The sequence below is a fragment of the Lonchura striata genome, chromosome 15, assembly GCF_046129695.1.
Source record: "Lonchura striata isolate bLonStr1 chromosome 15, bLonStr1.mat, whole genome shotgun sequence".
Classification (NCBI taxonomy): Eukaryota; Metazoa; Chordata; class Aves; order Passeriformes; family Estrildidae; genus Lonchura; species Lonchura striata.
In genome coordinates this window covers 11,276,377-11,300,663 of record NC_134617.1, presented here as the reverse complement: position 1 = coordinate 11,300,663, position 24,287 = coordinate 11,276,377, and the positions used below count along the sequence as shown (strand labels likewise).

The following is a 24,287-nucleotide window of genomic DNA, read 5'->3' as shown; positions in this document are numbered from 1 at the left end:
GTCAGGGCATGGCCTCAGAATCCTCCCTTAGTTTTAGGCACATTTTCACTGTTTTGCATGTTTATGTCATTTCCCTCTCACCACCCCCGCAAAAACAAGTCAGCAGCTGCCTTACCTTCAGTCTCCAGGTGCTGCCGTAGTGTCAGTAATGTGGAGCACTTGAATTCCTACACAGGGCACATCCTAGATGTGTAGATATGAAATATCTCCTGGCTGTCATAAACTGCAGCATTGTGAGGCAGTGAGTCCTGGTAAATCCTGAGATTTTCAGAAAAATCTTTTCTGCCATTGTATGGTGTTTCTGATAATTGTCTTGTGTCTAAATATTTTTGTTTTCAGTCAGTAATGTTACAGCTTTCGTTTTAGGTTGTTTGTATTAGAAGAATTTCCTATTTTGGACTTGTCTTGAATAGGCTGGAAAAAAATTGGTGCTTTTATAGTTTCTATGTGAAGGGGGTTTTATTTTATGTTCTATTAGTTGTTTGTTTTTCCTCTACAGTGCTTCGTCATCTGTCATCCCTCAATGCATACAGGATGATAAACTCCCTGTCCTGTTAATGGGAGTCGAGAATGTTTTGCTTCTCTCAGGATTGGTGCCATATTACCAGGACAATGTATTGATTTGGGTGACTGCCAGTGTGTGATGCATGACAGAAATGAGAAATTGAACTTTCTGAACGTGAAATAAATCGTGCTGATGATGATATATAAATGATTGAGGGAAAAGCAATCAATCAGATGCTCTCTGCTGGCAGGAGAGCTACATACAATTTAATATATAGTAAACCAACAGTTACTTACAGTCTAAATCAAATCGTGTTCTGTGCTAAACTCATATTCTTGCAAAGATTACTTGGAACATTTTTGGGTTTACTATGCTTTCCTTTCTGCTTTACCAACATGTGGTGTCTCATTTAAAATTATTGAACTGACTCTATTAATTCTTGTTTTTTCTTGTCAAGAGCTGCAGATTGTTTTTTCTAGACTGCTTATTACTACTTTAAATTGGTTGATCTTTAAATAATTTTAACTTGTAAGTAGAGTTGTTTTGAGTCCCAGATACCTGCAGAAGGAGTTTATTATAGCTGCAGGTAATTGGACTTTACTGCAAAACATCCACTAGAGACATGAATAGGCCCATTCTCTCTTTTGGCAGATGTTTTACAGATATTAGACTTATATCCAATTATCTTTGGGTACTTTATCAGTACACAAGAGCATTCATGTGCAGATGACTGTAATATTCTTTGCTCTCCTTCTCCACACTCTGAAATGAATGGGATAATTTATCCTTTTTGGAAAGAGAAGTATTTTAATGAAAGCTTAAAGAGACTTCCTGAAATTCTCTTCATTAATGAGTCCTGTCATTCTCAGTCTGTCTCAGGTTATCATTTGCCCAATGTAAGACCCTTCAGCAGCAGGGGATTCTGCTCAGTTCTCCCCAAAGCCACCCAGAGCTGCAGGGTTTGGAATCCTCAGTTTGAGCTTTGGAGTGGGATTTTCCAAGGATTCCTCTCTCCTAAGCAGTTGTCATTGCTTCCTTCGTGTGAAGGCTGTGAGAATCCAGGGAGAAGCTGAACCACATCCTCCTGGTGGAGGGTGATGCTGAAGCATTTGGCAGTCAGGTGGAATGTAAATCCTGGAGTTCTCTTGTGTGAGCCCTGGTATGATTACACAGCTCAAGGCTAAACTGTTCATAGGCAGTTCAGCAAAAAAAGTTCTTCTAAGAGATATTTTTAAAAGTGCAACCAAATAAAAAGCCATTTGGGCTTTTTATAAACTTCTTCTCTTACATAGAAAAGTGGGATTTTTCCCTGCTGAAACTTATTTTAGCATTTGTTTTTTTTTCAGAAATAAAAAAAAATACTGATTTATTAGCTATGAAGTTTAACAGTTTTAGTTACCTTTGAATTAAACATATTATTTTGATTAATCCACGTTCAGTAAATGGTATTAGAATCTGGAACTTGCCATTGGAGGGCAGGGTTGATGTCAGAATATCAGCAAAACTTGACAATACCACTAATATACTCTCAAAAAAGTAATACCAACCTTTCTAAACTCTCTAAGGGTGTTCTTTTATATTTTTCATAACATGAAATGCAATAAGTTGCTTTTACATCTCAACATCAGCCAATATAATTATTAATCTTTATTTTATTTTAGACTTTATTTTAATTTTAGGTTGTATTTTCTTTCTCTCCCTGAAAGCCTAGAGAAAGACTTGACAAATATGAAGTTGCTAGACAGGGGAATATAAGTAACCTGTCTGCCTTTTCTGAAGACAGACTTGTGACCAGGAAAGTAAAAGTCACTTATACAAAACTCTGGAATTGCTATCAACATACTGTACAAATGTATCTACCAAAATACTTTTTTAAAATTATGTTTATTAGATTTTTATAGATGCTTCAGTGTTTTTACAGATTATTTAGTTCATGTCTTCAAACTTGCTTGCCTTCTGCTAATGCTGTACAGATGGAGCTTACTTAGATTATCAAAAATTAATTATGCACAGGAGCAATTTTACAGATTCTATGCATTATTCCTTGAAATTCAGTGCTATTTGAGCATTCTAAAATGGTATTTAGTGTACAATTTTGTCCTTTGTCTGTGAATGAAGACTTAAAATCAAGGTGTTTATGTATTTATTATCTCAATTTGCAAAACAGTCATGGTCATTATTCTGTGTTTTAGTTTCAATGACAAAAATGTTTAGATTAATGCATAATTAAATATTAATGAAAATTGTATTTCCTAGTTTTGCAGTAGATTTATTTCTGATGTCTCATGGTCATTTCTGTACACCAACTCTGGAGCATGGAACTTGGCTCAGGTGCCATTTGAGAACCCAGATTCCTTTCTCATGGATATGTTTTATGACAGTGAATATGTGCTGGGCTCTAGGGTGTTTTGTTGGGTGGTGGGAATTTTATTTTTCTTTGGTTGATTTCTTGTGGGTGTTTTTTTGCCACTGCATCAGCTGTAGTTGCTTCTTACAAGTCTGTTAGGAGCCTCACTGAATGTTGCTGTCTTACTGCATTCAAACCATTTTAGAAAAAGAATTATTCTGTTTTACAACTGAAAATTAAACATTGTGAGTGCTGATGTTTCAGCTGAGGGACAAAAATTACAGCAAAATTGTGCTGTTTTATCCAGCCTCAGGATCAGAAGTTACCTTAAGCTGATGTACAGTTGCTATATGGAGATGGAATGTGGGCAGTCCTAATTTGGTTTTAAAGGTCTGTTTTGTTAATACATTCATGTAATATATCTTTAAAAAAATACAAAGCCAACAAATATTAAAATGCACCTAGAGTAGCCTTTTGAAGTTCTATTTGGAATGACCTGTGTCTGTATATTTATAAATTGCTTAATTTTAGAAATATATTTTATATGTTTTGAGTTAATGAACTTTTCCCCATGGTGTCAGAAGAGATTTGTATCTCACTTGTTTATTCCTGTTTTTATAGATGGCTATACAACAGATGACATTGAATTTTACTGGCGTGGGGGTGATAATGCAGTCACAGGAGTGACAAAGATCGAACTGCCACAGTTCTCCATTGTAGACTACAAGCTTATCACCAAGAATGTTGTTTTCTCTACAGGTTTGTGGAGGGGAACTTAAAAGGGGAATTCTTTAAAGGCTTCTAAAACTGGATTAATTCTCTGTGTGGAGTTGAGGAGCAAAACTTTTGGAAAGAGGAATAAAATGGAGCAGCAGCTGTGAATTTGGAAAGCAGAACTTTTTGTGTTACAGCTTCTATAGTGTATAATGCACCATTCATTAACATCTGTAATTTGTCATGTTAAGGCTCATCAAATGAGCTCTATTTTCTGTTTACCTATGAAAACTGATTAAGCCACTTATACACCTCTATGCCATAAACCCAACCCAGTGTGTAGGATATTTAGGAACCTTTTCCTCCATGTTTTTAGATGTTCCTTTTACCAAGTTGAGGATGTATTAGACTAATTATTTTGTCATCAACATAAAGTCTTTAAAATGCTTGTTCCAGGATTTCCAGTTTAGCCTATTCTAGCAAGCATATTCTGACGGCTGAAAAGATGCTTTCTGAGAAGGAGCAGAAAATCAGATTGCATTTAATGAAATAATAATAATAATAATATAAAACCCCAACATATTTCAATGATATTAAATTATTCAAGAGAGACAATAGCTGGATTGGACTGTTACTAGAAGATGTTTTCTACCTACTTGAGAAACCCATTAGGTATGTTAAAAAATTAACTTTCAAACTCACTTTCCAGATATGGGTAGAAATCATCTTTGGAGAGACTGTAGAATTATTTTACATCCCAAATTCTTCAAAATCAAGCAGAAATGGGACTTGAAGAATGATTTCTAGGCACCTCTATTAGCAAATGTTTCATACACTACAATATGTCTGGTGTCCAGTGACAAAAGAGGAGCGTTGCATTTCTTGGAGAGAAGTTTAGGATAAGGTTCACATTGAAGCTGGCATTTGAAAGTTTGTCAGGGAAGAGGAATTTCTGTGCTTTGTTGCTCTGATGTATTTTTGCTGTTGATTGTTGAATGTTATGATTGCCAGCAGATAAACAACTAGAGCATCTTTGTACCCTTAGCATAAAAGATTATTTAATCCCAATTCTTGCTAGAAATTCTGCAGCTGAATATCCTGGATCTTTCAGCTCTGAGTGTACTCTGTTGAATGAAAAAATAAAAATGACAGAAAAGAAAAATGTTTTCAGGCATTATACAAATAAATTATGGCCATACCAAATATTCTCTTTTAGGTGCCTACCCAAGGCTGTCTCTCAGCTTTAAACTTAAGAGAAACATTGGTTACTTCATTCTGCAGACCTACATGCCTTCTATTCTGATCACTATCCTGTCCTGGGTTTCCTTCTGGATTAATTATGATGCTTCAGCTGCAAGAGTTGCATTAGGTAGGCATTTTTACACATCTCATGCAGTGTGCATTAGCTGAATGGTTTTTCTAGCTTCTGGCTGAGTGGATAGTGCATGATTTGAAAATAAAAAAAATATTTGTGTTAGATCTTTTTATGTCTGGCTTGTTAAGCTTTTTATTATTTGAATAAGCATTTAAAACATCAGAATTTAAATAAAAATTAAAGTGATTTAATGTCTGAATTAGCTAACTTTATAATCATTGTAATCAAAATTAGCCTAATTGTCTCAACATACTCTGTTGTTCTTTTGCTACTTGTTTTTTCTCTGAAATGAATGCACTTAGTTTGCTTTTGCCCATAGCAGTCTGGAACACACGTCCACCATTGTGTTATGGATTATAAATTGGTTTTCATTTCAGGAATTAAATAAAGTTTTACTAGGATTGTATAGCTCACTTGTCCTTATGTTGAGGGAGGAGGCTGTGCCTCAAATCCTGTGTCCAGCTCCAGGCTCCTCACTCCAAGACAGACATTGAGGGGCTGGGATGTGTCCAGAGAAAGGCAGCAAAGCTGGGGCAGGGTCTGGAGCACAAATCTGATGAGGAGCAGCTGGGGGAGCTCAGCCTGGAGAAAAAGAGGCTCAGGGGGAACCTTCTTGGTCCCTAAAACTCCCTGGGAGGAGTGTGCAGCCAGCTGGGGTTTCAGCTCTTCTGCCAAGTAATAGGTGAAAGGACAAGAGGAAACAGACTCACGTTATGCCAGGGGAGGTTTACATTAGATCCTAGGGGAAATATTTTCACCAAAAAGGTTTCCAGCCCTGTCAGAGCCTGTTCTGGGAAGTGGTGGAATTACCATCCATGGAGGAATTTAAAAGATTTGAAGATTTGGTGCCTGGGGACCTGGTGGTCATGGCAGTGCTGATTTAAAGATTGGGTTCAATGAACTTAAAGGTCTTTTCCAACCTAAATGATTGTAAGAGTGATTATTTTTTTCCTTACTGTTGCCTTATGTTCCAAAAACAAAACTGTTTCCCTAATTAATCTCTAGAGTATTTGTGTATCTCCTCACTAGTCCCATGTGTACCTGTTTATTCTGTCCCCTCATAAGAAGCATGTTGCAAAAATAAGTATCTATCTCTGTTGCCAAGTTTTGTCAAAATCAGGCAGATTCGTGCCAGTACAACTCTTGTATAGCTAAAATAAGTAAAGCCCCATAAAATATGCCATTGAAAATTTGACATTATAATTTTATAGAATACATCTGAGTTTTACCAGACCTTTCTGTGTACCATTTTGCCTTAAGAATTTGAGACTGAAGACATCCTGAAAATGCTGGAGGAAAGCAAGATAAAGCAACTGTAGCCTGTAATTTTTAACTGAGACTCATTACAGAAGGTTGCAGTTTAGCTGGTTAAAAATACACTTATGGAATCCAACTACTGTTTGCTTAACTGAGCTCAAATTATTACATGTATAATATTTTTTATGCTCTGCAAAAAATACAAGTCCAAGATAAGGACTGAACAAGATGTTCCTGAAAAAATTCAAGCACAAAAAGGAAAGTGACAGAGGGTGGTGGCAAGGTCAGGTAGCCTGTGAGAAATACACACACCAAAAAAAAAAAAATAAAATCTGAGCAGCCAGGGATCAGGTTAGGTAAGCTAAAGCCCTGAGACAGAACTAAATCTGTCCAAGGACATCAAAGGCAACAAGAAAAGCTTCTATATAGGTACATCAGTGCTAAAATGGTCAGGGAAAATGGGAGTCCTCTCTGAAAGGAAACAAGAGGCCTGAATACACCGCATCTGGAGAAGACTGAGGTGCTGAACACCTTTTTAATGCCTTGCTCTCATGGACAAGTGCTCCAGACACATTGCCCAAGTTGCAGAAGGCAAAGGCTGGGAGAGTGAAGAACCACCTGCTTAAGGGATCTTGTTGGAGACCATCCAAGGAACCTGGGGATCCCAAGTACAAAGTCCATGGGACCTGATGAGATGCATCCACAGGGCCTGAGGGAACTGGCAAATGAATTGGCTAAAACTCTACCCATCGCATTTGAGAAGCCATGGCAGTCTGATGAAGTTTCACTGGCTGGAAAAGTGGAAGCAAAAGCCCCCTTTTTAAGAGTGGTTAAAAAAGAAGACTTGGGGAACTACAGAACTGTCAGTCTCACATTGGTGCCTGCCAAGGTCATGGAGCAGATCTTCCTGGAAACTATGCTAAGGCACATGGGAGCCAAGGAGGTGATTGATGAGAGCCAGCTGGACTTCACTAAGGGCAGGTTGTGCCTGACAGAGCCTGTGGCTGTCTGCAGCAGGGTCCCAGCTCTGGTGGAATGAGGGAAGAGCAACTGATGTCATCTGCCTGGACTTGTGCAAAGCATCTGACACTGAGATCCTTCTCGGTGCGTGAGAAGCATGCTGTCCTTCTCTCTAAACTGAAGAGTCATGGATTTGTTGGATGGACACTCAGTGGATAAGGAGTTGGCTGGATGTTTGCACTTAAATAGTTGCAGTCAACAGTTTGATGTCCAAGTGGAAACCAGTGAGAATTGTCCTCAGGGGTCCATTTTGGGATTGGTGAAGCTTAACATCTTGGTCAGAAACGTGAACAATGGGATTGAGGGCATCCTCAGCAAGTTGCTGAGCTGTGTGGTGCTGTCCACATGCTGGAGGGAAGAGATCCATCTAGAGCAGCCTTAACAGGCTGGAGAAATGTCACAGAGATAATTGTGTGACTGGAGCACCTCTCTCTATGAAGATAGGGAGTTGGAATTGCTCAGCCTGGAGCAGAGAAGGCTCCAGGAGGACCTTAAAGCACCTTTGAGAGCCTAAAAGGGCTCTAAGAGAGCTGGTGAAGGACTTGGGATGAAGGGGAATGCCTTTAAACTGTCATCATATGGATTTAGATTAGATTTTAAGAAGAAATTCTTCACTGTGAGTATAATGAGATAGTAGATCATGTTGCCTGAATGTTTCCCTATCCCTGGAAACATTCAAGGCCAGGGTGGATGCATAAGCAACCTGGTGGAAACCTAGTGGAAGGTTTCCCTGCCCATGGTACCAGATAGTTTTGAAGATCCCTTCCAGCCCAAACCTTTCTAGGATTCTATGAATATGGACAAAGGTTAGAGATATCTTTTTGCCACCAGGGGAAAATAAAAATAGTTTTCAACTTCAGCATTTGAATAGCATAAAATATTATTCTAGAAAATAAATTAAAATTATTTCAATCACTAGACTTCTCAATTCTTTTTTCCAGGAATCACAACTGTGCTCACAATGACAACAATTAACACCCATCTTCGAGAGACTCTTCCCAAAATTCCATATGTGAAAGCCATTGATATGTACCTTATGGGATGTTTTGTCTTCGTTTTCATGGCTCTGCTGGAATATGCATTGGTCAACTACATCTTCTTTGGCAGGGGACCTCAGCGCCAAAAGAAAGCAGCAGAAAAAGCTGCCAGTGCCAACAATGAGAAGTTGCGAATGGATGTCAATAAGGTAAACTGTAATGGGGATAAATTTTTAGCATTTTCCCAGGAAGACAGGCTCTCACTTCTGTCAGACAGTGCTTTAAAATGTAATTTCTTGTAGAAAATGAGTGGAGTGGAATTATGATGACCTTGTCTTAGCTCTGCAGAGCAGTGTACTTAGCCACCTCAGCAATGAATGCTGCCCTGCAGCCTGGAAAGCTGAATGACTTGTTTCTAAAGCATGCAGTCAGTGAAGCTTTACTGAGAGATGTTTTCTTAGTCAGAATGTAGACTTGAATATGTACAACCTGTTTCCAAAGGAATAAATCCAAAATGATGGCTGTATATTCTAGTAAGATCTGTATGGAACATTGGAAGTAAAACCTAAATTTAACCTGCTTTCATAAATCTTTCAGATGAGCTGGATAAGAAATATTTTCCACAAATGTGTTTAAAGTTTGAGAAGTTTGCATATTTTCAATGTCTAATGGGCCAGGATACTATTGACTAAATGAGGAACTTCTCAGAAATAAACCATCAATGTGCTGTGTACTTAATTTTGAATCTATAAGTGGCCCCCTAGGGATGGAGAATTGAGGCAGAAAAGGTATTTGCCAAGATACACACTTCTGGGAAAAGTATCCATTATGCTTAATGAAAATGGGGCACTTATCATAAAGCACTTGTAATTTATCACTTTGGCCATTTTGGGATAAATTTCACACAGTGACAAATCTGTGCTGAATGCAAAAATGTTCTCAGTCTAAAATGTATAAACTTTCACACACATGCAAAGTTGGAAAATTAAATAAGGTTGAATTATCTTGGGGGTTTGGGGTTTTGTTTTTGGAGGGGGTGAGAGAGTTGTGGGATTTTTTTTTTTATTATAATTTTTTTTTTTTTTTGTCAGGGAAAGCTCTTTCAGTTGTAATTTATCATGACAGTCCAGGGAGAAAAAATCAAAGTCAGAATCTAAATTAAAAAAAAAGAAATCTGCATTAGGAAAAAAGCAAGGGATTATTTGTCAAATGAAGACTTAATTTTCATACAGCTCTAGTAGTGAAATTTCTAATGTTTGTTCAGAACCTCTACACACACAGTGGGTCTGCAGACAGAAGAACGTTTTATTCCAAAAATCCATCACATATTGATAGCACAAAATAGGTCATAGTTTATAGTCTTTTAAGAAGTAGAGTTTTATGGTCATGGTTCATCTCATTCATTAATTTTTTTCTTTTTGATTGGAGAGAAATGTATTTTAATGAATGAAGGCCTACTCATAATGATGAGTTTAATTTTTATGTTATGTTACCATATATCACCTTTTAGCATTATAACATTCATAAAGACACTGTAACATGTTCTTATTTCTACTGGACTTTTCAGCATTGAAAAAAATCTATTAATTTTTATTTAAACTGTTAAAATATTTTTTCTTTTTTTTAAATTGTTTCACTTCAAAAAGGCTGTAAACTACCCAGTAATTAATTTTGCAAGACTAGACCTGCATTTACCTGAAGTCTTTCCTTTGATAGCAATGGAAATTTAAGATCCATAGGTGTTAGAGTGCCACCAGTAGCTGAGGTATATTTTTGCACACTTTGCTTCACTTGTGGTATTTTCAACAGTCTTGTTCATAGACTAAGCCTTTCAGCTGTGTAACAGAATAGCCAAAGTCGAGTGGAAAATTGCTGATCATGAAGAAGAATTTAAGAAGAATTTGAAATTACTGTGTTAATCCAATTCACTAGGCAGAGTAACTTAATTTCAATACTGTTGCAGAACTCTACCAGTCTACAGGATTGACACAAGGAATACTGTGGGAACACAATTTTACATGATTTTTATTTTTTTCATAGTGAGCCTTTCAGTTAATGCTCTAGGCCAGCATTGTTAGCAGTGTATGGCAGTCTGGTATCCAGATCCACTCTGATCTGGTAATCAGGTCTGCAATCCTTTAAGCAATAAACAGAATCAAATAGGAGAGGATCAGAGGACTTGTCCTACTGCACAGGCTGCTCTGGGGAGAAGGAAAGGAGCTGACAACTGCTCTTGTTGTTTGACCAGCAGCGAGAAAACATATTAATATTTAATGGAACTGAATATTTTATCTATTAAAGGGAGACAAATATTATGTAATTATTTTCATTTATAAGAACAAAAAAGGGGTCTGAACTGCTGAAATTAGTTCAGAATCAGTTTTTCATAAAAACCAACATATTTTAGAAATGGGATCAGACAAATACTCCATCTTTAACTAGGCTCCAATAGTGAAGGACAGATTTTACAAGGTATGAGTGTTCTTTTGTGATATCATAAGATTCCTCTTGAATCACTATGTGCAATATTATGAATTCATAAGAATCAGATACTAGACAAGAGAAGATTGATGCTATGAGGAAGAAACCTCAAAACATGAGGATGAAACTTCTATACAAAACAGCTTCTCTTACTGCATTCAGCATTGACTCTGCAGAAGAGGTGGATAAATAGTTATGGAACTGCTGTTTGTAGCACAGCATCTTTGCTTCTACTTTATAGATCAGAAAATCTGTAATGGTTTTCTTTCAATGCCAACACTCTTGTTTGGTAACAATCTCATGCGACTTTCAACCAACAGAAGGTGGTGAGAAGTGCTGACTGGTCCTCTCATCCACAACTCTGCTTGCAAAATCAGAGAAGTTAATCCATGCTCCCTTCATGCTGTTGAATTCTCTTCCATGAACAGATTCCAGTGTGGACATGGGCACTGGTAATCTCTCTATTTTTGCTTAGTGTTATTCAGAAGATACCAGGGAGCCTACAACACAGTGTGCAATGGAAGCTTTTTTTCCCATGGCCATGGTATCTGCTGAATCCATCACAATCTCTTGGAGATTTGGTGACTCGGGTGTCCTGTTTTTTCCATTTGAGTGAACTCCATTTGACTGGCTGCAGAGCTTCCCCAGGGACATTCCAGATGAAACTGTTGCCAAATCTTTCTTTAAATTTCATATCATATTCTTATATATGCAAAATCTGGTAGTTTGAAGTTTATTCTGTCTTTTTTTTTTTTTTTTAATCATTGAATAGTTTGAGTTGGAAAGGACCTTTAAAGGTCACCTACTCCAACCTCATTTTAATGAGCAGGGCCATCTTCATTCAGCTAGATGCTCAGGGCATTATCCAATGTGACCTTGGATCCCTGTTTCCAGGGATGGGGCATCCACCACCTCTCTGAGTAAACTCTTCCACTGTTTCATCACTCTCATTTTAAAAAAATTCTTTCGTATACCTAGTCTGAATCATCATATAAGATATTTTCAAAGACTGTTGATCTGTCTGCAGTAATGGAAAGGTAGAGAAGGAAATGGGTCTTGATTGCTTCTTGGATACTGAAACCTGAGTAATAAAATTATGTAGAAATTTAAAGAACATAAAACTCAAGGCAGATTCAGACTCAGTTACCAGCAGATACAGATTACAGATTTAACAGACTTATGAAATCATATAGGACTTTCTTGATTTTCTTTGCAGCGAGTTCAGATAAAAATGGCTGTGAGTATCATCATTTTACTCTTGAAACTTCTCAGCTGCACTTAGCAGTTTGTTCCTTCAGTCTAACTCATCATCTTTTGCCTTATCAAGACAAGTTGTTTTTTCTGTAAACAATCATATTGTTGCCTTTCTTCTTACTCTAGACATCCTTCATTTATTTGAAATAGCATTCACATAATTTCCTCACTTCTCTTTTCAAGTTTTTCATCTTATGTCTTGAAATACCTTTTTTGCCTGAGTAGTCTCAAGTTTCTTAGTCTCTTCTGTTCTGATTGGCATAGTACTGCAAGTGTACATAAGGGTAGTTACACTGGGAGTGACCTATGTCTCCTTGAGAACCTAGCATGTCATAATGTCATATACTCTAAGCCATTGTTATGTATTTTTATTTCATGAACTTTTCTATTTAAGAATGATGATGGTCATCAGTGTCCTTTTGATCCTTTACATTTTATGAATCTTCATGTTAATATTGTTTGTGCTTCTTCAAAATGATTAACAGATACATTAAAATACAGGCATAAATCCCAGCCTCTGGCTTCCCAATATCATTCACCTGTCTTCCTGTGGGCAATTGTACGTGCATCTGGGACATGTTAGCCCTTCTATTTTAAGTTAGTGTATCAAAGACTTTACTGAAATCCATAAATCATATCTTCTCATTCAGTAGCTACATACAAATGGTCTAAAAAGATCTGGTCTGGAAGCCTCTATGACTCTGTTTTACTTTTCATTGTAATTTCTTGTTTTCTTTTGGGATAGAAGGGGCTCAGGGAGGGGAAACAAGTTGCTGTCATATAACTCTTCAGGTTTTCCCCCTGTGAAGTCTAGTTTTGCCTCCAAGATGATTCACCTAACTACAATTCCAGTGTAGAGGCTGGTTCAACTGCAAACAGCCATTTTAATAACTTTCATTTCTGTTATGAGAGCTCAGATAATGATTTTCTTGGTGCTCTCTCAGAGCTGATTTATTCCCCTTACATTTTTTCCAGAATCCAGGAGCCAAGTTATTTTTGATTAATTTTAAAATTTACTCTTAATTTGTAGTTTCTAATAATTTTACCTTGGATGTTTCCATCTTGAAACTCTGATGTAGGTGGGCTTGCTGATGCTGACCACTGTGATGAATCTGATATATCTTCTAGGCATTTGCTGTCTGATCGCCTGCCAAGTTCTATATTTTCCATATGTTTTCCTGTGTTTCTAAATTTCATGTACATCAGCTGCATAAGTTGCTGTTACATCTATTGGATTTTACTGCTGCTTTTTCTACAGTTGCTCATCTGACTCATTTGATCCAAACTACTATGTACATTAATTGACTACTCTTGAGGCATAAGTAGGGTGAAAATGCTTTTCAGTATCAATTAAATCTCTATTTGTTATTCTGGATAGATCAGTAAACCTGCATTAGAGTGGTTAAACCAGGACTGGTACTTTAAAGACCATGGTAAATGAAAGGCTGACTCTTCTTCCTCTGTAAAGAAGTGCTTCAAATCTGTAAGTTTGACAAGAGGTGATTCCCAGGGAAAAGCAGCTCTGTGCCATCCTCTTCCACAGCATCAGAGGCAGCAGAGATGATATTGTTGTGAGTATTGGAAGGAAGACTCTTATTAAAGGAAGAGCTCTTTAGGATGTGTCTCTTTAGGGAGTTCCTGGTCAGTCTTCTTCAACATCACTATTGTTGCTTCACCAGGATATTACCTACAAACAGGATATGATACTTCCTTTTTTTCAACTCGGATATCAAACCTTACAGAGGCATTACCACATAATGATTTGGTGCACCTTCCTTCCATTCTAGTCTTTCTAATTCTTACCTGTATGTCATTCAGGTAGTGCTTAAGTTATTTCTAAATTATTTAATTTTTTTCTTTTTAGTAAAATCATCTAGGTTTTTAAGAGTTAATTACTGCAAATTAACATTCCTTATATAGAATTTCTAAGCTATGTTCTTTCAGTAACTTGATTTGCCACTTCACAGAAGCAGAATTATGTTTTGCATAATGTAAAATACATGTAAGTACATCACTAAACGTGTTTTTAGATTGGAGGCAGTTGCACTAACCATTAAAAACATACATGTTTCCAACTTAGCTTAAAGCACAGAGAATTCTCCAATGCACAGGCAGTATACCTGAAATACATGATAACATAAGTCCCATACATAAAACTACCTTTAATTTTGCAATCATACTCTGTTATTGTGAGCAGTAACAGAGCAATTTCCCTCTGGGAAAGAGGGGAAAAATGTCAGCATATTACGCAATGCTTTGTAAAACTGTTTATGCAGATTTATTCAGTCATTTTCTGTAAATAAATGTGAAGTGACATTGCTAACCTCTGCATGTTTAGATAAGGTTCCTTTTCAAACATACTGAGTGTATTTTTAAAACAATGAGTAATTCTTTACTCAGACCTCTTTCTATTACATAAGGTATTCAGTCAGCACACCTGAAAGGGACAGTGCATTGCTGCTCACAGTGCTAACCATGAACAAGGGAAACTGTCAGACTAATGGCATTTTTCCATCCAAAATCTGGGTACCAAGAACATGTAATGTCAATATGATCATGAGTTTAAACACTTCTTAATAGATTTGAATACCATGGAAGTGTTCTCTAAAAATTAATGAAGGGCTTAGGAAGCGAAGAAGGTTTAAACAAATACAGGTATCTGCAACTCATTGCCCTCCTGGCCCTGTTGTTATATCTGGATTAGCACAGGGCTGCTAAAGGACGTGAGATGGCAAGCCAAAGACAAATGGAAGCTTAACCTGCCCTCAGAAACACTTCATAACTTTCTTCCCTTTCAAGTTGTCTCAGCTGCTATTCTTTTCCTGCATCATTTTGACCAAGGAAAGGAGTCTGACTGAATTTTGCTGGACTAGTTAAGTAGTTCTGCTCAGATCTTTCACCCTAAGAGAGCTCCATTGCATTATCAGGGCTTTGAGATAAATAAGAGCATACAATCACCTGTTTCACAAGTGATTACAATTAATTATTTCAGCTATGCAACTGGTAGGCTAAGGATGGGCTGGCATTTTGTAATCTAGCAAGGAAATGGGGCTTCCACAGCATCCTCCTTCCCCAGATGCTCACTTTCAGATTCACTGTCTAATGTATGGGAGCTCTTGGAGCAGGGAGACTGAGAATTTTCTAGTCCATTGTGCCAGACACGTCCTCTGTTACAGGAGCACACTTGGAGATGGCACAGTCAGTTCAGGTGCTGGTGTGCTACCTGACATTTCCCATGACAGCTTCCAAACTTCTTTTCACCACTTTGCTAGAGAATAACTGGAAGAGCCTGTGGTGTTTTTTTTTTTTTGTTTTTTTTTTTTTTAATCTGTCATATCAATAGATGTCTCTAGAAAAGGAGAGGTGAATTAGATGAGGAGTGTGTTAACCTGAGCCAGAGGGAATGCACTGATCTGTACCTGTGGCTTTTTGCAGTTTGTGATGGCTTTCAGTGCACTGCAAACAGACAAGGTCACTCTCGTCAATTTTCAGGCTGTGGTGTGAAGATGCATTAGCAGGGCTGTAGGCCCAAGATAATAGACCTTGCTCCATAGCAATGCTCCAAAACAATTAGGCTTGGCTAATGCCTTTATTTCCCCACTGATTTACTGCTGCCTTGCCGCTGGCCTTTTCAGTGCATAGCAATATTTGTTCATTTCTACCTGAAGACATCATATAATGCATCTTCAGGGAGAAGAAACTATTGCAAAGGTACCTAAAACCAGTCAGTACCTATTACATAGAATGGCACTTTATACCCTATGGACTAGAGGTACTTCTAGTATAAAACATGAGTAAGCATATATAACATGTTTACAAAATGTAAAAGCTTTTGGTAAAAAGAGGATTTTCCAACTGGTTATATGCACAGACTCAGTTAATAAACTGAACAGGATATTAAAACACTAAGGCAACAGGAAGCTCTTAAAATTTTGTTCTCAAATCCTTACTGCTCTATATTGGTGCAGCTAATGCTGCCACTATCCAGATGTCAGTGAAAGAATTCATCCTCTTTCTCTCCAAGGAGAGTTGTCCTTTTGTCTGCAGTACAGGTAATGCTGCACGAGGGTTGATTGTTGATCCAGGATCAGAAGGTATTCCTTACACAGCAGTTTAGTGAAGGACATGTAACAAAGCAGGCATGGATTATACAAGCTTAGCCTTTCTCCTGAATTTCCATTCATGCATTCTAGGGAACAACTTGCGTATGAAACAGTCAGCAATGCACAGGGTTTCTGGCCAGCCTCTTCGTGTTTTATCAAACTAGAGCTTGGCTAGGAGTGAAATTTGAGGAGGTTCCAGTTTTAGCTCACAGTACTTTGCAGAAGCAGTCAGAAGGTGATTTTCCACGATCTGTGCTGGTATTCCACATGACATCTGAATAAAGGTCAAGTCAGCTGCATGAGGCTTTTTTCCTCCAGTTGCACTCCTTTGAATGCCATATTTAATTAATGTAAGACCAGTGCCTGTACAGTTGTTTAAAGCACATTCTCCCTTTTGCTTTTGTACTGCATCTACAGCCTGTGACCCTGAGCAGAACAAAATTTTTAGTTCATAAAAGAATTTCTTAGTGCAGTTTAGGTCATTAGATCCAGTTGTGAAGAAATAAGACACAAAAAAAGACAAATTATGTTCAGTGAAACAGAAGAAATGTATGTAGCTGCAGTCCAGAAGGTGTGTCTGGTAGGGAATTTGCTGAGTTGATTGCCTGAAACACAACAGCTCTAAAGAGTTTGTCAAGGTTTAATTCAGCACCCAGGAGCTCGCAAATTTCTATCCAAAACATAAATAGTAACTGCAAGTAATACGTGCTAGAGAAGGTAACTTAATTGTACTCATGAATTTTGAGATCACTGGATTATGTACTCTATGTACTCTTGGATGTCACTAAGTGGTAAAAGTACTATCATAATGTTGTTACAGTGACTGTCAGTCTCTTTATTTGTATGAGAACAAATTCTAAAGACTCCATCCATTTAGATTTAAATGGATGCATTCAGAGGCATCCATTTAGACACACAGAAACTGAATACTTACCTTTTTATTTTTTTAATCATGTTAAGGTCTGTGTTGCTTACACATCTGTTAAATTTAGTGAAACAGTCAAGCTGGCCTATGAAGACCTATGTTTCTTGGTAAATTCACTTAGTTACAAATTCTTTTGGGTTCTGCTGCTTTCCCAGAATTCTTCATATGAAGAAAGAAAGACACCAGGAGTTAGTTTTGTGTAACTTAGGAAACATTAGGTAGGTAGATTGGTAGGATTATGCCTAAACTCAAATATGTATATAGAGAAAATATATGTCTATATGTGAATATATCTTTTTTACTCCTTAGAAACTAGTTTTAAGAATACTTCTGCAATGATGAAATGTTGTACTACAACATGGTTTCTATGTCCTTTTTCATTCTTATGTCTCCATTCCTCTTGTAAGTGTTTAGAGACTTTAGTATAATTTTCTTCCCCATGTAAAAAATTGTCAAGACTTGTCCCTAAACTCAGTGCATCTTACAGCTGTGTGCAAAAAGCTCTACATACCTGTCCTTGCTCATGTTCTCAAAACCAGCTCCACATTCTGGCAATGTGGTTGTCAGAAACTTAACACCTGTGACCTGAAGGATGCAACAGTAAAGGTTACAGAGCATAAATCAATATGATTTTTTTCATGTAATGTTTTTTTTGACCACTTTCTATCCATGTATTTTATAAGTATTCAAAGTATAATGTGTTTAACTAACTGAACTCAAGTTTGATTGAAATGTACAGACACAAAAAGATACCACATCATGAAGAAAACTATAATCTAGTTTTTATTTTTCCTAGAATTAATACATGCACAAAACCAATTAAAATATAATACAATTTTTAAAATAATACATAATATTGGTATATATTTTGTATATACAGAAATATACTCAGAAACAGATTTTAAATTACTAACCATAGCTTGGTGAGAAACTTTCTTGTTGCTCATTTTGAAATAATTAACAAAATGTTAGATTCTCCCCGAAATCCAGACCATCAGTGTAGAAGTAAATCATGCAGGAACATTTTAATTTAGTCAGCTTTGGGGCTTTTTCCTATAATTTTAAAGCAGAAGACTTTTTATTTTAATATTTTCAGGACTCATCCTCTGAGCCTTGCAGTATCTATAGCTGTGGAACTGTCTCTGTTTCAGGCTTCTAAGTCAGCAATGAACTAATCATATTAAATACTTTTCTGGATCTTTTTTAATTTGGACATTCATTATAGCATGTTAGAAATTCATCTTTATTTCTAACAAAATCTTCTTAATGATTTTTCCATAGAAATATCTAGGGAATATTCTTTTAGTTTTGTTCTTGTTGAATTAGTTGCAGTTTCTCTCCAGAGTTTTATCCTTGGACCTCTTGCTGTCTCTGAACATGTTTGTCTTTGGCCTGGGCCCAAGAATTATGTGTTCCCCAAAACCACAAGCCTAAATCTGTTGACAAGTGAGTATATCATGGTCAGAAGGATGGAACTGGTAGACTGCCATTCAGTCCACCCACTCTCATGACAAGGATGTGCTCTGTGGCTCTTTGCACATTATATTTGGCTTCAAACAAGAAAAATGACATCCCTAGTATATTTTATAGAAGCTGTTCTAGAGGAGCAACTTAACAACCTTATTTTTATCATCTAGTTCATATATCAAAACCATAACTATATCCAAATTATACCCTAGAAATTTTGCCAGTTGTGGTGATAATTGTCTGTTCGATGCAATTTTTTCTCTTTCATGACACTTTCTTATATAACCGATTTTGCTCTGTTTCTATAGTAGATTTTTGGTGTTAGATATATCTACTAAATTGTATTTTGTAATACACCATAATGGGAGACTTATGATTGTCGTAAAGACTTGATGAAAATTTGATTTTATTTTTCATAGGTGGAAGTGAGCAGCTTAAGATTCAGGTTCTTGTGGATGTATTCTTCACAAAAATTATTTGTATACTTGTAAGTGGGATGATATTTTACAAAAGAAATAACAAACAACTTCATCAGCATAGTATTACTAAGAATCTAGACTGCCCAACACCTTGGTTTTGGAGAAATAGTAGGATTTAAGCTGTGGTTAATTGCTAAAAATAATGATCAAGAAGTCACATATATAAGAAGGTAAAAATGGATGTAAAGAGATTGATTTACAATTATTTAGAGCAATGTTAAAGCTCCATGTTCAGATCTTGTATTTTTTCCTCACCCTCTTTTTTTTTTAACTCTTACAGGTTTCTTGCAGGGCAGGGTGTGCTTAGATTTTTAGTCTTTGAAAGGTCAAGAACCCAAAGAAAATCCTTCTGTAATTTGCAGAGTTTCTCTGAATTTTCTGATCTGAAACCATGTGAAGCAATCTGGAATTATAAGCCTACCCCATTACTGTCCTGTAACTGCATTCTTTACAGCCTGATCCAAATTTTAGGGGTATAACGAAGCATGTTAGCTTGGTTTCATATACAGTAACTGCAATACTGGCAGTAAACTGAGTTTTGTACAGACAATGGAAATGCAGTGTTTGTTGCATTGTTAAAGATTTAGTTTCACATATGAATATTTTGAAATATTAGGTATTTGTGTCTTATAAATTTCTATAGCTTTATCTCAGCAGACTGGTGTATCATATCAAAAATACCACTATGGCTTTAGGCAGGTGCCCTTTGAAAAGCATTAATTGTTTTTTCATCCAGAGTGAACCCAGCTTACTCAGAGCTATCTACCTCCCACACATTGCCTGTGTAGTCAGGGTTATCCCCAGAGCTCAGGGTTCCCATTCCATAAGTCAGACCTTGCTGGTGAGGTGGAAGATCCCCATCACATATAAAGTGCACGTTATAATTTCATCAGATCTTGCTAGAGCCCCTGTGACTAGTCAGGAATGGAATGTTGCTGGTTTTCCAAGCAAACCTCAGCTTTTAAGAGGTGGGAAACTGTGCTATAGATACTAATGTTTTCATCTGTAACAAGTTAAATTATATATATCTAGACATGTCATGTAAGTCTTCATTGAGAAAGGGATCTTTATTTCTGTCTTCATTTCTTACGAATGTCACTTCACGGGACATATAACTGCTAAATTTCAGGTTATAATCTTTATAATAGACTGGGTGCTTCCAGCTTAGACTTCAAGGTTTAGCTCACCTGATTTTGTTTTAGTTTAATGGCAGCTCTACTTAGCAAAAATATGTTTCTTTTGAATTTGCAAGTGTTTTGTTTCAAAGAGTTTTTCTATCGGGAGCTCCATCCCTCCTGTCTGTTTTATACAGACTGTTTCTGAGCCACTCTACCATCAAATGAGCCATCAGCTCCTGCCTGTATTTGAGGGTTAAGGGTAAAAATGAACAGTGTATAAGAAAGGAGAAGTGTCAATGTTGTATCTTTTCAACCCATCAGTATAAATTTCTCTTGTAATATAAAGCTGTGTTTGGCAAGACAGCAGACCATAATCACCAAGGAACTGATTTACTGAAAGTTAATAATTTCAGAGGTCTGGTAATCCTTGGAGGATTCCTAACGAATGTGTGTGGGAGTTGTAATTTCCTTGTATTTTACAGTTGCTAATGTATTATTATAAGAGGAATTCCTCAACAAAGCCATCATTTTGGAGTTTCTAGGTATCAGGAAGAATATATAATTGTAACAATTCTATGCTTTCCTCTGTATTCCCCTTGTTCGAGACCATCAAAAATTCATGGCCACTTTCAAGGTTCCAGTGTCAGCTTTTCTTCCGTTTGACCTGGACCTATAAATGAATCATTTGCATCATCTATTTTGTCATTCACATTTTCAATTGATTTTTAAAAACCCCGGTGTCTTGCATGTTTGCTGAGCTCTGGTCATTTCTCCTCTACTTCTGCCTTCACCTTTTATTTCCATAATACTTGCTGATGCTTTTTCTTCATTTTCATCCTCCCTTCCTTTCTCGTCCTGGGAATTTCTCCATTAAGTTTGAACTCTCCTGTTCACCATAAAGAGTCTAGTTCTATGGTTGAACAATCTTTCAACACCAAGAGATCTTTTTAATCTTCCTCCACCTCCTTTTGAAACCACTTTTACACTTAATTTCCCCCCCAGAATAATTTTAATACTTGTTTTCATATCATCATATCTTCCTTGGTCAAATGACCAGTTGGAAAAAATACATTTACATCACAACATTATGTTACCTTGAGGAGCACAGCAAGGCAGTAATAGCACCTCTGAAGCCAGACTGTACCTATGCTAATTGTTGGCTTAGAGGTCCCTATATATTTTAATTATTTGTCCTACTATTATCCTATAGTGCTTTAATTTTAAATGAAAGATAATAGCTGCCTTATCTCTAAGGAAACTGGTCTTGATTTTATTAACTTACAGGACAGAAGAATAATTGGCACATATCATTGTCCAGAAATGTATTCAACAAAGGTATCTTTCATTGTTTTCTAATGTTTTTACCCTCAGATCCGTAACATTCAGGTCTTGACCAGTTATGGTCATTAAAGATCCCATGGCACTTTTTTATAGTGTGGTCATCTCAACCCCAAGCACCTGGCCAAATATCAATTTGTGTAACTGTTCTGCTTACCCAACATTCCCCACCACCACTCACCCACCCCATAGTTTTAATTGGCTACAACATTCTCCATTTCCTCGACTAAAATAAAGTGTGTTGTTCTGCACTGTCAGTCACCACATTTCACCTCAGAGGTGATTGTGCTTCACTGGGAAGTGAAGTGGTTCTTCTTTCTAATGCTTGTAAAGCGCTTTGGGATCCTTTTGAATGGGTGGTGCTGTTTACAATAAATGTAGTTCACTGTCATTCTAGCTCAGGTGTCACTTCGTTACAAAAGCATGTTTTACTTAGGGTTGGGCGAACCTACTTGGTGGAAAAAACAGTTCCAGCTTTCTCTAATCTGACAGGGAACCTTTTGACAAAGGCTGAAGAGTTTGATTCCTTGATTCCTTCCTTCCTTCCGCCCTTCCTTCCTTCCACACTATCTTCCTCCCTCCCTCCCTCCCTCCCTCCCTTCCACCCTTCCCTCCTTCCCTATTCCTTCAGGTTGGAAATTCAAAATATCATGAGAAAATGCATTTATTCTTATGGTCAGTTCATTATTCCAGATGCAGGAGGGTCAAATTAGTGCTCAAGGAACAGCTGACCTTTGTGGTGTTTATCTGGGTATTGTAACACTTGAAGGTTCGCCCATCTCTAATATTTACTGTATTTTGCATTATTTCTTCTGAAAAAGTCTTGAAATATTGAAAAATGCTGTGATTCAACTCTAATATGAGTGTGATATGTACAGAAGAAGACATTTTTCCCTAGAAGATAGTTTAGAATATTGCTTAATGTTTTTCTGCCCAGCATCACTAATCTTACTAACTGCTTCCAAGATTATAGACATCTGCAGCATTTTGCTGCATTAAGAAAAAAAGTTGACTGGAGTGAAATCATGTTGCTAAAACATGTCTGTGTCTAACTCTAGCAGACTAAAATGGCCTTTCTTGCATGTGTGTTGCACAGAATGTATGCAAATATGTAAAGAGCACTCAAATTTCTAATATCATTGCAGATCAAAAGGATAAAATGCTTAAAGTAGATTCATCCTAAGAAGATTTAAGATGTGAAAAAAAATGTTGGCACTAAAATATTTTCAAAAATAGTATCCTAGAATGCACAACATTGAGGTGAAAATAACCCAGGCTCTGGGCTAAAGGGTAAACCCATTACATTAGTGGATGTTACATCCAACTTCCCCTGATGTCACTGGAACTAAAACTTCTTTCCTTGAGGTTATATGAAAATACAGAAAATATAGTTTACAAATGACTTTGCACTCCTCATGTAGGGAACTTACCTCCTGTGATTTTAGACATTTTGGGATCAAAAAATGCCAAGTGCCTTGTAGTTAATTGTTTTATTTGTAGGACCCTGAGAGTCATATGATTGGTCTGAGATCTAATAACAAAAATGAGTCCCCTTCCATTTTACTCCCAAAATCACAAAATTATTTTCCAAATAAATACACAGATTGGAAAATAATGTTTGAAATCCATTTTGAGAAGTTTCATAGATCAATTTGAAAGCTTTTGCAGATATATGCTTTTGTTAGAATTACAATGCAGACGAGAACTGATTTGATGACCTTCCTGGATAAATGCAGTGTTCCCTCACTATGCTCAAGATCATGCTACAGAGCTCTTAAAGGAAATTTTCTTGCATTCCAGCTCAACTTTCACATTTTTCCAGTGTTTTTCAATTAAATATTGATTTCCCGCATTAAGAATTTCATAAATTTCATGTAGCTTTCATAAAAAGCTAACAAAAAAGATTGTATTTGACATTGAGTCATGACATTTGATTTATAATTAAAATATAATGAAACTAGAGGGGTGCAAACTCATGCCGATTGGGGGGGGAAATGTGACAGAGGGAAATCTGTCATCTCAGCAACACTAGGCTTTGTGCATCACTTGAACAGATGTAATCACTCAAATAACAGTGTTTCAGTAGGTCCAAAGTGCCCCTGTGAGTGTCTGACTTCACAGTTCAGAACACTGGGCAGAGGGATGCTACTAAAAAGCAACTGGTTTAAGCCCAGTTCTCTCATCTTGCCATGGTAAATATTACATAGGGGGTTTAATAATGGCAAATACAGTCTGCACTAGGAGGTACCACTGCACGGGGGTACCTGCTGCTGACAGCTACATTTCTAAATATTACAGAATATACTAATACCCTGTTATTGTTTAGAAATCCACAAAGGTCACCATTTTTGCACTTTGAGTAATAATCATATAATATATTTTGTAAATGATAAATGAATAATGTGGCTGAATTTTTCTTGAAGGAGCTCTGGGACAGTTTTTTCTCTTAATTGGCCCAGAGTATATCTGCACTACCATCACTAATTCAATGTAATTAATTAGCTTCTCATTAGCTAGTATTGTTTTTAAGAACTTTTAGTTAATTATAATCTGTTATCACACAATTCAAAATACATGCTTAAAGAAAAGGCTGAGAAGAGTTAGAACTTCCTAAATAACTTCTGTTTTCTATAAATGGATTATTTTTAAAATCTCCTTTCACACTCCAGATCTTCTCCAGATTGCCTAAGAGTGGAACTTAGTTCCTTATCTTTGAAATCCTCTTTAGTGTCTAAGGGGTTTCTTTACAATATTGCTTTAAGATTTTTTTTCACTGCATTGACTTTAAAGAATGCATAGTACCAAAATCTGCCCATTGAAACAACTGTTCAGTGTGCATTTGATGTGATTACATTCTGCATATCTTTTTCCTTGCTTGAAATTGCAGATCTCTGCTATTACAGCAGCATGCTATTACAGCATGCACT

At 36.8% G+C, this 24,287-nt stretch overlaps 1 protein-coding gene across 6 annotated transcripts in view; it reads left to right on the top strand.

The window, feature by feature from the left end:
* Nucleotides 1–24,287, top strand: part of GABRB2 (gamma-aminobutyric acid type A receptor subunit beta2) — a 144,914-nt gene that overhangs the window by 113,941 nt on the left and 6,686 nt on the right. For 5 of the 6 annotated variants that reach the window (XM_021549518.3, XM_021549519.3, XM_021549517.3 and 2 more), the window contains exons 8-11: nucleotides 3,474–3,611; nucleotides 4,783–4,935; nucleotides 8,160–8,404; nucleotides 21,307–21,357. In XM_021549518.3, coding sequence (XP_021405193.1) covers nucleotides 3,474–3,611; nucleotides 4,783–4,935; nucleotides 8,160–8,404; nucleotides 21,307–21,357 — 587 coding nt within the window. The remainder of the gene's footprint in view (nucleotides 1–3,473; nucleotides 3,612–4,782; nucleotides 4,936–8,159; nucleotides 8,405–21,306; nucleotides 21,358–24,287) is intronic. The other variant, XM_021549521.3, reaches the window with a different exon arrangement.